Below are 14,655 nucleotides of genomic sequence, written 5' to 3'. Positions count from 1 at the left end.
TCGTTTGACAGACAGCTGTGAAAGGCTGGCCTAGAGTTCTGTGGATGAAGCTGGGAGAGGGTGGAGAGTAGGAAGTACACGAGGTAGGAGGGGAAGGCAGGCAATTCTGTGGGTTCTGCAGCTGAGCCAAGTCATTCCCGCTGCAGACCGGATGGTGCTGGGTTGGTTCGTTGCCATGGACCCAGGGAGGGGTGCGCTCCGCCTGTATTTCTGTTTGACAGTGAAATCTGTTACTGCTGCCAATCTTTGGTTTTCCAAAGACACCACCGTCACCCACGCACTCCTGAATATTGCCTCAGATTTTGTTTTCTTGACTGATTCCACTGGCTACCAACTCTCTCACACTGTTTAATACCGGTAGCTGTAACAGGGTTGTGTTCCCAGGTTGAAAGCAGTGTGGTTGTTTCATTAACAGTTGAAGAGTGATGGTTTTGTCTTTTCCAGAAGGGGGCCCATCTGTCCCAGTTTGACTAAGTTTCCTTTAGCGTTGCAGATGGCTAGGTGGTGTTCATGACCCTCCCTTTCTCCCTCCCTCCATTCCTTTCTTCCTTCAGGATGAATTAAATGAAACAAAAAGTGAATGAACAGCCACAGATTGCCTACCAGTCTGGGGGCAGTGTTCTAGGTGTGAAGCAGAAAGAAGCCAGCTCTGGGCTCATGGATTACACGCTGGCATCATTTTACCCAAGAGACTTTTGTGTTTTCCTTTTGTCACCCACATGTGGGTTATTCAGTACGCGGTTCTTTTTTTTGCAACTCCATGGTGCTGTAATTTTGGTGGTGGCGTTATTGTTGCTCTAATACATACTAGTTGTTGACCTTATTTTGTGGCTTCTCATTTAAGGGAATGTACAGTGATGGAGTAATAGAGACTGCCATATCCTGATGTGGGGGTACAATGCAACATGCATCCCTGCTTCCAAATCAAAGATGGACTCCCAGTGAAACTGTTGGACATGTATAGACAATGGGATGCCAGACTGTCTGACGTTGTCTGTATCAGCAATTGTCGGAGCACACTTAAATAACAGAATGATGGAATTATGACTTCTTATGAAGGACTATACTATTGTAGCAACACGGGGGAAAATCAGTCGGGGGTGGAGTCTTGCAGGGAGCAAGGGAAATCCCATTCCGTATGAAATTGTACCACACAATTCAAAAATTCAAAATAAACATTTGACCAACAACAAAAGAAGCCAGCTCTGCCCAGGGAAGGGGGTGATGTCTCCAAGGGGTACTCCATATTCCAACTCTTTCTACCCCCTGCAGAGATCGAATTCAACATCACAGGCAACTATGGGAGCCCAGTGCACGTGAACCACAACGCCAACTACAGCTCCATGCCCTCCCCAGACATGGACCCTGCTGACCGGCGCCAGCCCGAGCAGGTCCGCCGGCCCCTCAGCGTCGCCACGGACAACATGATGCTGGAGTTTTACAAAAAGGATGGGTATGAACTATTGTCCCTTTGTCAGCAATTACGGGGGTTGGGAGAGGGTGTGGGCATCGGTTTGGAGGGAGAGGAAGAAAGGCAGGACCGGCAGTGAAGGCTCTGTCCTGGCTTCCGACACTGTTGGGAGCTGAGCCGTGGCCCTGGCTCGCCTCCACCTTGGGCCGAGGCGAGTTGAGCCTTCTCGGTGGACAGCGCTGGTGTGTTCTCATCAGAGGAAATGTATAAGGGTCAGCAAAGGGGGAATGTTATCCAACGGTCCACAAGATGTGTCTCAGTTCTTGGACCTTCCATGGCTTTGCTTTGGTCACAGGGGCTGCGTGTTTGCATAAACATCCCCTCGAGTGAGCTGTGTAATGTGTCCAGTTGCAGACTCTGAAAAAAAAGAGTGAGCTTGAAACCCGAAGCAGGGCAAATAGGAAAATCTCTCTAGCTGGTGACCAGTTTGGTTTCCTCTCTTCTCCGATTGAAAAGTGCAGATACTGAGGGGCTCATAAATACATTCAACTTAGCTTGCGTAGGAGCACCCCACCCCCACCGCCCAGCCCAGCTCCCTGAGTACAAAAAGAATCTGCATAGTATTTAACTCCATGCTGTGATTCCTGTAACCAGTGAAATGGGTATGCGCAGGTCCCACGCAGTGGCCGACTCAACTCCCACATCCACAGCGTGTGGGCCACGGGTGGATGCGTGAGGCTGTGGCAGCAAGCTCAGGGCATCCTGACCACAGGCATGGCCTTGGGGCAGGTGTCAACAGCTACTCCCTTGAGGTTGGGTTTAGCAGCTGCTCTCTCAGGACGCATGGGGGCAGCAGAGAGCCTTGTGTGGCAGGCTCAAAAATGCAGCCCATGCCAGCCACTCTCGCCTTCTCCTGCAGGCCTCTGGGTAATGAATGGAAAGACGTCTTTGAAAGGCTCTCCAGGCTCCCAAACTGTGGTGGCACAGGGCGTCTTGCCGTCCACGCCACCATTTTCTCCAGGGCAGTTGGCAGTGACCTAGCCCCATTTCCAGAGTGACTTGCTGCATCACTCACCCGTAATCTCTGTGTGTGAGGCAGGCAGGGACTGTTACTTGTGCGTGCGCATGTGCGTGTGTGAGCGGGCAGGGGGAATGCTGTTGTCTCATCATCTAGTGGGGAAAGAGAAAAATGAAAATTTTTCAAAGTTTTGAGTGGGAACGGGGCAGTTTCTTACATTCGTAAGGAGGAGCACATTTAGAAGGTGAGCGAGAACATGCATTTGAATTTGTGTTGACATCACAAGTTCTCCTTGTGAAATTTCAAAGTTCTCGCTCTTGAGGGAGAATCCAGGTCCTGGCTGGGTTACCACAAGAGGGATCACCACATCTTGACAGCACAGACCAGCCACCGTGCCTGCCAGACCTGGGCAGTCTTCCAGAGCCCCCTAGAAAGCCAGCTGACCAACCCAGTGCTGAGAGGGAGGTCCTGCTGCAAGCTCCAGCTGGGTTGGTCAGCGTCCACGTTCCCTTGGAGGACACAGGCAGGTTAGACGCTTGTCCCATACAACAGGGGCTGAGGCCTCGTCTCTTGTAACGCCCTCTTGCTTAGCAGCTCTGCCCATGTCTGTGCCTTTCTGATGTAAGGTCGAAACGGCCCTCCTCAACTCCGGGGGTCCGCTGTGTAAATGAACACTAAGCATGAAATCAGACGGGACTGATCTGTTTCGAAGCAGGTATTCTACATTGAAATAAGTGGGGGTCCTACAGGCTCAGGGATGAGTCTTGCTGAACCTTCAGGGACAGCAAGCACCAGGTCAGATAGATGCTGCCTAATCCAGGCCTCTATACAACAGTGGTCCTGTAGGGCCGTGGTGCCTAGAGATAGATGCAGCCGTCTTGAGTCTGCAGTCTGGTGCTCACAGGATGAAGGGGTCAGGTATGTATGTGTAATTGATGTCTCAGAACAAATCGCCTGCTAAATCCTACCATGGATTCTCAGGTCTTAAGGTAGAAGGGCTTTGAGATGATCCATGCCCAGTGAGCTTGAAGAGAAAGAAATATCTAAGATGGCCAGCTTTGGGAGGAAAAGGAAAAGGATTCGCATAGAGTATTGCCTGAGCATCACCAGGGGAAGTCTCTATACCTGCAGCCCCATCACACTACACTTGGGCACATTGACCAACAGAAGGACGTGTTACAAAAGTTATGGGGTCAGATTGGAAAAGACTGTGACTTTACCAAAAAGGAAATTGGAGGCAGAAAAGCTGGTTAAAATCCAGAAGAGAGAGTTACATTCCTGTCTGGTGTTAGGGACTTTGGCCTGGGCTGGTGGCTTTCATGGCCTCGGCGTGAAGTGGGTGGCTTCCTCCCCCTTGAGACACTGGACTTTGGTCCTCACATCCCTATGTGCATCGTGGCCTAAGCTGAGTCAACCAACGTATCAAGTCCGGGGGTCAGCTCCAAGAGCTCGTAAAAGTACATATACATGTTGCATCATTGTAGTAGGCAGGATAATGGTGTTAGAATACAGGTTTTATTTTATGTGTGCTACAGAAGAATGAAATGTGCATCTTGGGTTTCCCTAAGTAGTAATAGAGTCGCCCTGCAGTTCCTTTCTGTGTGTCTGGTCATGGCAGAATTCCCGGTCACATCATGTGCTGGCCTCACTGGCATCCCAGGAGTTGACCTGGTCTACCCCTTCTTGCCTTGTTGGGCAGGATGTACCTAACTAAGAGGTTTTTACTACCAGCGTTTGACAGGATCCTCCACTAGCCACCTCCCAAGCAGTGCCTGGGCCACTCCTCACTCCCCACTCCCCGACCCCCAGGACTACAGAGGAAATGCACCAGCTCTCCCACCCCCAGGATCCTGTGCAGAAACCCAAGGCAAGAACAGAAGTCACATCGGTGACCTGGCCCTCTGCCATCATCACCGTGGCTCTGACCATCCTCCTCTCGGTTCCTGGCTGCTTCTGTTTCCTGTAGGTCACCAGCCTCAGACTCAGGCCACCCCTCCTGACCATGGTTCCTTTTTCCTTTCTCTGTTTGCTTCCTTCTAACTCCTGGCCCTGGCTCTCTACACTTAATGGCTGGCCAGGCCACCTAACTCATTGCCCATACCCAGGTCTAGCCTCTCACAGCCTGAATGACAAGACCCCAACAACATTGCTGATGCTGCCCTGCAGACCCCTGCGGCCAAGCTGAGGTCCCAGAGGGACAGCAGCCATGACCATGGAGATCCAGTTGCTTGCTTGGGCACGTGGTTCATAGAGAACACGACGCAGCTCCTCCTTCCAGGCTTCCGGCGGGGGAAGCCCACCTGGAGCTTCGTCACTTGGTCCACAGTAGACCAGACCAGAGATTCTCTACCAGCGACAGTTGACCATACCTCAGAAGGCTGGTGAGGATGTTGGCATCCAGGCTAGTCATTGAGTGTGTGTTCTCTGCTTATCCTGGGCAGGAGAGCTGACCTGCAGTGGGTGTGGCCCCAAGCCATCTGGACTTGAGATGTTCATCACTTTGGAATAATCGGGAGCATTCTAGAATAGTCTGAACTACGCTCCATAGAATCCTGGTTGGTACTGACTGCTGTGTATATTGTGAGTGGAGCACAAGGTGAAATCTTACGCGCAAAGCGTTCCTGAAGCACGTGACAAAGACCTGTTTGAGCTGATGTCTTTAGTGCTCGTGTGGCTTAATGGAGTCTGTAGGGTACTACCCCCCAGCTGGAATCCCCGCTCAGATTTGAAGTTCTGGTTGTCCAAAGGAAGCAGCAGAGAGTGTATTCTTGACTCGGGTCACACTCCAGCCTCCTTCCCAGCACCTGCACATCTGTGACTGCTGGGACCAAGTCTGAAATGTTGCCCGTAGACATGTGTGTACTCGCACGCATGCCCGCAGCATGTATTGTAGGAAGGTAAGATGCCTCACTGCTACCTACTGTGGAGAAGGCATTCCCAGCAAAGCTGAGCAGTCCCCTGAGCCGGTGGGGCGGTCCCGGGCGAGTGTCAGCAAAACTGAGGCTTGTGGGTTTAGTGTCTGCTCTCACTGTGTAGTCCATCCTTTGTTTTCCTGGGCCCCAGAGGCCCCTGCCTTCTTCCTGCAGGGCCCCCAGGTTCTCCTAAGAGAACTCCCTGACTTTCCAGTTCTGCAAGGGATATATGTGCATAGCTTACTCAATAATTGAGAAGTTGCCAGATTTTCTCATTTCTGGTCTCTTGCTCAGCTTTTGCCAAATGTAACCAATCTCTAGAACAAAACCTGGAAGCTCTGATATCCACGTGGACTTGTACCCTTCAGAGAGAAATAAAACAGAACAAGAGCTGTTCAGCCCTGATGCCCGATTGTGTAGCAGAGGAATCACAGCAGACTTCTACCCAGAGTGGTGGCCACAGCAACCAGAGCTGGGCTGATCCAAAGCCAGGAAGCAGCAGCTTCCTCTGCGTCTCCCCCTTGGGTAGAGGAGCCCAAGCATGTGGGCCGTCCTCTGCTGCTTTCCCAGGCCGTCAACAGAAAGCTGGGTCAGAGGTGGAGCAGCCAGGAACCAAGTCAGGGCCCAGGTGGGATGCCAGCCCTGGAGGCGGAGGATTAGCCCACCAGGCCACAGCATGGTGACTTAGCTCACTGTGCCACAGCACCAGCCCCCAAGGTGACTGTATATTCATGCCTCCGTTGCTGCCATGTGACCTGGGCTGAGCAGGTAGGCTTAATGGTAGGCCACTAGTGTTCCCGTATCCCAGGCCTAGCATCATCTAAAAGCCACATAGATCCATCTGACTCCTGATAGCCCCCACGTGACCAAGGAGCTCAGGAAGAGGACCTTCTTTCTGTTTTACAACTTGCAGTTGTTTGGTCCTGTGCTCATTATTTTTAAAGATAGGTACATGTGTATGTATGTTTTTGAAAGGTGGGGTTACAGGGAGAGAAGGGCAGAGCTAGATTTTTCATTCACTGGTTCACTCCCCCAAATGGCCACCAAGGCCAGAGTTGAGCCAGACCAAAGCCAGCATCCAGGATCCTGGGCTCCATCCGGGTCTTTTTTTTTCCCCCTCTTTGGGTAAATGGAGCCCAAGAACTTGGGTCATCCTCCACTGCTTTCCTAGGCACATCATCAGGCTGGATTGGAAGCCAGGACTTCAACCTGTCGTCCTATGGGAAGATAAGGTGACATGCAATAATTTCATGTGCCGTGCCACCATGCCAGCCTCTCCCTTCTGTACTTCTACCAGAATACTCACCATTAAAGCATGACGGGGTCAGGCTGGTGGGATGTCTTAGGAGTGATTCTGGTAAACCCAGGTGACATGACCCACCTGGTGACAGGACAAGATCTGGAGATCTTCCTAGCATCTTCCCATACCACACCTGATTCACCACCACTGCTGGGTCCTTGCTCCCTTCTCTCAAACGTGTTTTTCACTTGGTTGCACTCACTTTAATTCTTTCTCTAAGCAGCCCAACGTACTGAGCACCAAAGGGCCAGAGCATTGCCACCGGTGACATTTCAGCAGGTGGAGGTTCTTACCAGAAATGCTTGGCACCAGGAGTGTTTGGGATTTTGGAACCTTTGCACCTGCGTAGGAGGCGCCTTGGGGAGGAGTCCCAAATCCAGAGTTCACTTGTCTTGCACACTTCAACTAAGGCTCATCTCACACAGTGTCCCTGATGCTGTAGGCCTGCTGTTGGTCTACGCGCCCCCTTGAGGTCAGGGCTGGAATGCTCCATGTGTGACATCACCGAAGTGTTCCTAGAAGATTCCGATTTGGGTTTTTCAGGTTGAGACTGCTCCCACATGAACTTCCTGGTCGCTTAATAGGGCCTGAGGCTTGGTGGACCTTGTGATCCCCTTTGTTTCTCGCAACACTTTCAGAGAGATGGACCATTTCCCTTTACAGAGGGCGGATCATCTGAGGATAGACAGCGGGCAACTGGGCAGTATCGGTCTCGACCCAGGAAAAGCGTGTGAAGTCACCATAGCACGCAGTAATCAACTGCTGGCCCCTTGTCTCTTCCACACACTGAGATTATGTTTCTCTGGGTATTTAGCTTGTCAGCTCCACAAGTCACCCTTTGGCCAGCCAGTCCCCCTGATAGACTCACTGTATGTTGGTGCTGCCCAGAGGTGGTGCCTGAGCGTGCCGAATATGTCTCAGCACCCAGGAGTTGGTCATGGGCCATCCTGGGCGTGCTGGAGGTGTCAGCTCTACTCTGCAGGTGCAGAGCAGGCTCTGCTGCCACATCAGGGCATCAGTGAGCAGGACGAGGGCTGAGCATCATGCCAGAGCCTGCTCCCAGATCATTGCCCATGCAGTGCCAGGGTGTGGCTTTGGATACATCCTGTGCAAGCTTCAAGCTCTGGGAGGAGGCGGGAAGGCAGGGTGGCCTTCGCCCAGGCTGCTTTGCCCGAGTGGGGCTTGTCTGTCACCTGGCCTGCCCTGCGTGCCTCCAAAGGGTGAATGGTGACAAGTCTGGATTCCCAGTCCAAGTGCCTCTTTTACCCTCGGGGAGCAGCAGGAGACCTCAGGGTTGATGCCCCCAGTCCTGGGTGCTGTGGGGGATCCCGGGCATGCAGACTGTCCTCTGGTGCCCATGCAGGTGCCTGCAATGAATTCCACTTCCACTCTGCTCCCCACGGCAGGCCTTTTGATTCCGATCCCCGTGGCATGTTTATGATCCGACAAAACAGTGAGCAGAAACTGGCAGATTGCTGCTGGGAGACCTGGTTGGGTTTCCCCACCAGGGGGAATCCTCACCTTACCAATTTTATTCTTTAATTTTCTTTCTTGAATGACAGAAAGGGGGAGGAGTGCTTGATCTTCCTTCTGTTAGTTCATTGCCATGGCTGCCATAGCCCGGGCTGGACCAGGAGGATGGCTGCAACTGCCATCTTGGTTTCCTATGTCAATGGCAGAGGTCCAGTCTCCTGGCCCATTGTCTCCTGCTTTCCTGAGCACGCTAGCAGGGAGCCGAAAGCATAAGCAGAGATTCTGTTTTTTTGGGTGGAGCTTTATCCTGACATTTGACCATTTGCTTCTGGGGGTATTTCTAGCCCCCCCCCCCACAAGGCACTGCTGCCACCCCTTGGTTAGCTCAGCCTATAAAAAGTGGGCGCTTCTGTTTGAGAAAGTCAGCGGGCAGTGGCTCGGTATGCACCGAGCAAGCCGCACGGCCTCCTGCTCGGAAGCCACTGAGGCTGCAAGGTGGTGATTGTGTTCAGCCCAGCAGGCTCCTGGTGTTCCCCTCCGCTCCTGCCTTTTGCGTTGGCTGACTTCTGCGTGTGAGTGAGACATTGCAGGTTTCGCTTAGCCCTGCCGCAGGCTTGAGCTGGCTCCTGGAGAAGGTGGCCAGGTGGCTTCAGGCGGCCTGCGGTTCCTAGAGCCAGAAGGCCAGGCATCCCTCTGAGTGGGGGAGATCTTACAAGAGAGGATGAGATGGGGCTCGCTCCCTTTTCACCGCGGGAACCCGCGTGTCTTCTTCCCCGTTGCACCTGAGTTGCATCCGTGCCCTTCCCCAGATACAGCGCTAAGGTGTTCTGCTCTTTTCCTCATGCACGCTGAAGCTGGAAGAGCAGGGCGGTGTGGCTGCTCACACCCTGCAGCCCACGTGGGATGCCAGGACACGTGACCGGGCTCTAGGCCAGAGTCCTGAATGGTCTCCAAGAGCACCGCTGGCTGCACCAGAGCAGACGGACCTGTGTGTTGGTGGCAGGTTTTCAGACCCAAGCTCACCTGAGAGCCAGTGGCCTCTGCACAGAGAATTCCCTCTCTCCCACCTCCCTCTCTCCCCTTCTTCCCCAGAGGAATATGAGAGATAGCAGGAGTGCCAATAGACCCAGATGCTCTCTGGCGATCATAGGAGGCTGGGCCCATGCCCATATGTGCTCAGTGTGAGCCTTGCCCCCTGCGACCCACGCTGTAGGCTCTCTACCCAGGCCTGTGCTGGTAAAGCACCCAGGTCCCGGCTGCTGGAACCAGTCTGTGTACTTGTGTTGATTTTGGTTTTCCATCCTGTTGCCCTGTGTAAGGTACAGTGTGACCCCTTTTTGGATGGACAGGCCTTCAGGGCGGACGAGCTTTGTGCTACTGACCAGTGTGGGTGGCTGTTTGGTAAGAGAGAGGGGACAGTAAGCATGTGAAAGATCTCACACCCTGACCTGCTGTGCATATGAGTAATAGAGACCAGTGCTGGCTGGTAATGCAGATACAAGGTCTATAAGAAGCCCATGACAGAGACATAGTATTAAAAAAAAAAAAAACAGCATACATCCTTAAATGTTTTTGTACTTAAATAAACTTAAAAGTAAATTTACTGGGCCCAGTGCTGTAGCCTAGTGCACACGCCTGGATCCCATATAGGTGCTCATTCTAATCCCAGCAGCTCCACTTCCCATCCAGCTCCCTGCTTGTGGCCTGGGAAAGCAGTCAAGGACAGCCCAAAGCTGTGGGACCCTGCACCCACATGGGAGACCTGGAAGAAGTTCCTGGCTCCTGGCTTCAGATCAGCTCGGCTCCGGCCGTTGTGGCCACTTGGGGAGTGAAATATCAGGCGGAAGATCTTCCTTTCTGTCTCTTCTCTTCTCTGTATATCTGACTTTCCAGTTAAAAAATATAAAGAAATCTTAAAAACAAAAAAATAGATTTACTGTGGCTGTCGGCGTGGCTTAGCCGATTAAGTCACTTCCTGCAGAACTAGCATCCTAGATGGGCAGTGGTTTGAGTCCCAGCTGCTCCGCTTGCAATCCAGCTCCCTACTAATGCCTCTGGGGAAGCACCAGAGGATGGCCCAAGCGCATGAGGCCCTGTACTCACTTGCGAGACTGGGAAGACGCTCCCCAGCCATTGCAGCTATTGGGGGAGTGAACCAGAGATGGAACATTTATTTCTCTGTGTGTCTCTTTCTTTGTTAATTCTACCTTTCAAATACTTGAAAGGCCAAGTAACACAGAGATGAGGAGAGAGAAAGAGAGAGAGAAGTCTTCCATCTGCTGGTTTACTCCCCCAAAATAGCCTCAGTGGAGCTGGGCCAGGCCAGAGCCAGAAGCCTGAATTTACACCTGTGTCCCACGTGTGTGCAGGGGCCCAAGCATCTTCAGCTGCTTTTGCAGGTGCCTGGGCAGGGAGTTGGGTCAGAAGTGGAGTAGCCGGAGCTGGAATCAGTGCTCATATGGGATGCCCGTATGCCATGCCAGTTGTTCCGTCAACTTTTGGAAATGCCCTTCTGTTTTTCTTCCTGTGTGAGCACCCACTCCCGATGGGGCAGGAGAATGTTTGTTATCAGAAGCCGTGAACCTTAGAGACGTGGGATCAGCCCCCTCCCGGGCCAGAAGAAAAGGGACTCTCAATGGAACAAAATACAGAAGTGGCACGTGGCGACTTGTATGTACTTCTGTCTCGCCCAGTTCCCTCTCCCTCTGTCCTACGCCCACGTTCATCTGTGTGCTTGGGAGGATGTTATTGTCACATCCATAGATGCACACACAGTCGCTGTCATGCGAGAGACTGCATGGAAGTGACTCCACGGCCCAGTAAACACATCAGCCCTAGACCTGCCCTTGGCTAGGAGGCCCCTCTCCAAAAGACCACCTGGATGGCCCAGGCGAGGCGCAGGCATGTTGACACTAATATCTGTGTGTTTCTGTCCCTTGCAGCCTTAGGAAAATCCAAAGGTACGGTATGCTCTGGTGGCCCCCAGGCCCTGTTCAGCCTCTCAGACCTGGCCAGTGTGTGCGTAGTCAGCACCGTGAGCAAGCGCGCCTGCCCTGTTGAGTTGCTTGGCCAGCTTACTTCACACTGTTGCCCCCCTACCCCCTCATAGAAAACGATCCTGGAGCCTGGAGGGACTGTAGGCATGAGAGCCCCTCCCCTGTCCTTCCTGGCTGTGTAGACGAGCGAGCGTGGCCTGCAGAGGTGGTGACTGGACCAGGGATGCTGGGCAGTGCTGGAGCTGGGTGGTGGTGGTGTTCGCGGGGTGGGGGTGGGGTAGTTGTTGGAGTGACCAGACCTCCAATTACAGAAAAAGAAGAGTGTCCATGGAGAGGTCGCCTCCTGATCTGTTAGGCATTTTCCTTTGAGGCTGCCTGGTCCCTGTCCCTCCTACCTCCTCCTGGCACTTGGAAAGAGGGTGTCCCCCCTGGCGCCCTCTCATCATCCCCCATCCCCCAGTGCGGCCGCGTGGTGCGCTGGGGACAGCTCTCTGGACTCCGTACCCAGGGAGCTGGGAAGGGGGCTGGTATCCACAGGCCAGCTGGCTTCGCAGAAGGGGCAGGCACAGCTTACAAGGGCTCTGCTGCTGCAGACGGGGGGCCTTGCTGCTGGGCCGCCAAAGACTGCGCCTTGGAGCACAGCCCAGACTGCATCCAAGTTGCGCACGCGCGCGCGTGCGTGCCGCTTCCCGCCCCCGGGGCCCAGCAAGGTGCTACGGCTGCGGCTGTGCTGCTGTTCTCCTGATACCGACCTGCTTGAGTGTTTCCGCTTCATGGGTGAGGGAGCCTGTTCACCTGTCATCACATGTGTGAGGACTAAGCACGTGTTCTTTTGTATCCCTTGCCAGCATGGGCGTGAGAGTCATGGACACCTCTTGGGTGGCCCGGAGAGGCTCCTCTGCTGGCCGGAAAGGGACCTGCGCCCCGCCCACCATGCAGCCGCCCGCCCCACCCGCCGAACTTGCTGCGCCTCTGCCGTCCCCGCTGCTCGAGCAGCCCCTGGAGAGCCCCGTGGCTCCCGCGCTGTCGCCATCCTCTGGCCTGGGCCTGCAGCCCGGGGCCGAGCGCACCAGGTGAGCGCATGCACAAAGGCTGGTTTGCAGCGCCAGAGGAGTCCGGGCCGAGCCGGGCCACTCTAGCTGGGAGACTCTTGGATTTGGTCCTCCTGTGACTCATGTCCAAACACCCATGCTTGGTTTTCTGCATGAACTGAGCTGGCAACCGTGGCTTCCTGGGTTGGCACCCAAGGCAGGCACCCCAGGGCTGGAAGGCAACAGCTGGCTAGAAATGTGTTGTGTTCCTCAACCCTGCACTTACCGCTTCATTTGCCTTTAGACTTTTAGGGGGGGAAAAAAAAAACAAGAATAAGCTCCTTCCCTGGCTGGCTGTGTGAACTTTACCAGGACTGTTCTCTTTCCAAAGAGAAAAAGTCACTGCCTCGAGGTGCCCCTGTTGTAGTGAGTGAGCCGGCAGACACTGGGCTCAGGGTCCTAGTGGAGGAGACGGCGACTGCCCCCGCCCCCGTCTTCCTTGAGGGGGCGTGATCAGAGGAGGGAGATGTGGCAAGCGGGAGTTACAAGCGGAAGCTCTTGGTTTTTCTCTCTGCCTTCACCCAGCAGGTGCTGGCTGGCAGGGGCGTGGTGTGCCCTCCGGCCGCCACAGAGGAGGATGCCCGCAGACTTTGGGATTTAGCCATTGTGCCATCACACTGGGCCCAGCGTAAATGTGAACATACACAATCTCCTTGACCATCACCAGTGTCACACAGACACGTTAGCAGCCATGAGCAGCAGTGCACACACAGGCGTGAACGCACGGCTGGTCTTCACCACTGCCATCCTACACACATGATCAGCCATCGCTGCCAACAGTGACCGAGTTCAGCGTCCCCTTGCCCCGTGTGCTTGTGTTGCAGCACGTCTAAAAGCAAGGAGCTCTCTCCAGGGTCTGGGCAGAAAGGCAGCCCAGGCTCCAGCCAGGGGCCAGCCTGTGCAGGGACACAGCCCGCGACGCAACCGAGCTGCAGCCCCAGCCAGCTGCCCGCAGACCAGAGTCCGCACACCCTACGGAAAGGTACGTGTGTGTGCATGCGTGCGTGGGGCCACGTGGCGTCCCTCTGTCAGTGTGGACGGCCAGAAGCTGAGGTCCTCTGGGCAGCCCAGGGCATGGAGTGGTGGGCAGTCATCAGATGGCGAGGCATTGCACGGGCTTGAGAAAAGGACGCACTGTGGTGTGTACGCCCCACTGGTGCAAGAGTCATTTAGGACAGCATACACCATCCCACAGACCTACCTCTAGCATCTGTTCTAAAGAATTACAAAGAGGGCTCTCCCATCCATGGGGGTCACCGTCCCCCTCCCCCACCGCAGCTATCCGCAGGGTGCAAGGCTATGCTAGGCCAGAGCCAGGAACGTCTTCCGGGTTATTCATGATGGTGCCTCTGTTGCCTGCTTAGAAGGAAGCTGGAGTTAGGAGTACTCGGGACTTAAATCGGTGTCTATTTGGGATGCCACTGCTGCAGGTGGTGGTTTAAACCCCGGTACACCAAAGTGTCAATCCGGGCAGAGGTTACAGGTTTGAAAACAAAGCAAAACAAAAGCCCTGTCAGGCAGAGACAGAACCGTGGAGGTGCCAGGCTTCTATGGGGGAGCGCCTGTTAGAGGGGTCAGACACTGCGGGCCAGATACAGCTGGCCGTCCATTTCCCAGGCCGGAGAACCTGCCTCCGGTATGGGCTGTACTAGAGCACCGTGAACTTGAGGCATCCTCCTGAGCCCTGGCTTGGTGCCTTTTCACCTTGAGAAGTCAGCCCAGCCCTTGTGGATGACGAGAAACGTGTTCTCTGCCTGGGCTGGGTGTGTGCGTGGAGGAGGGGTGGTGATGGGAAGACAGGAAAACCCGCAGTTCCGGGATGATCCCTAAGAACGTGGATCGTCACTGTCCGTCTGGCAAGGGCCAGGAGGCAGCCCTGAACCCAGTGGGCTTTGCCCATGAACCAGCCGTGGTTTAGTCTGTCTCGTGTCTCATCGCCACTGTGTGGGCATTTCTCTTCCAGTTTCCAAGAAGCTGGCGCCCATCCCACCCAAGGTTCCCTTCGGCCAACCCGGGGCTGTGACAGAGCAGCCTGCCGGCCAGCCGTCCCCAGTCAGCCTGTCTCCCACCCCGCCAAGCACCCCATCACCCTATGGACTGAGTTACCCTCAGGGCTACTCCTTAGCCTCAGGCCAGCTGTCCCCAGCTGCGGCTCCCCCACTGGCCTCTCCTTCTGTCTTCACGAGCACTTTATCCAAGTCCCGGCCCACCCCGAAGCCCCGACAGAGGCCCACTCTGCCGCCGCCTCAGCCTCCCACAGCCAGCCTCTCGGCATCGAGTCCACAGGCCACGGAGCACCCCATGCTGGATGGCGTGTCCCCCGGGGAAAGCATGTCCACAGGTAAGCTCACCCCAGCCGGGTGGGAGCGTCAGGCTCACTGCCCACTGACACGAGCCCCTGCGCCCCCAAGGCAGCCGGCAGCCCTGGAGTCCCGTGGGCTGGCTGCCGCCCGT

At 54.7% G+C, this 14,655-nt stretch overlaps 1 protein-coding gene across 4 annotated transcripts in view; it reads left to right on the top strand.

The window, feature by feature from the left end:
- The window catches only part of ARHGAP44 (Rho GTPase activating protein 44), a 129,725-nt gene that overhangs the window by 112,091 nt on the left and 2,979 nt on the right, over positions 1–14,655 (top strand). For 2 of the 4 annotated variants that reach the window (XM_041000412.1, XM_041000414.1), the window contains exons 16-20: positions 1,273–1,453; positions 11,057–11,074; positions 11,959–12,183; positions 13,026–13,183; positions 14,165–14,542. In XM_041000412.1, the coding sequence (XP_040856346.1) occupies positions 1,273–1,453; positions 11,057–11,074; positions 11,959–12,183; positions 13,026–13,183; positions 14,165–14,542 (960 nt within the window). The remainder of the gene's footprint in view (positions 1–1,272; positions 1,454–11,056; positions 11,075–11,958; positions 12,184–13,025; positions 13,184–14,164; positions 14,543–14,655) is intronic. The other 2 variants (XM_041000413.1, XM_041000415.1) reach the window with 1 other exon arrangement.

This window comes from Ochotona curzoniae, unplaced genomic scaffold, assembly GCF_017591425.1.
Source record: "Ochotona curzoniae isolate NIBS_2020 unplaced genomic scaffold, NIBS_Ocur_1.0 scaffold_2453, whole genome shotgun sequence".
Taxonomy (NCBI): domain Eukaryota; kingdom Metazoa; phylum Chordata; class Mammalia; order Lagomorpha; family Ochotonidae; genus Ochotona; species Ochotona curzoniae.
The sequence above is the reverse complement of the archived record's forward strand: the minus strand, read 5'-3'. Positions and strand labels throughout refer to the sequence as shown.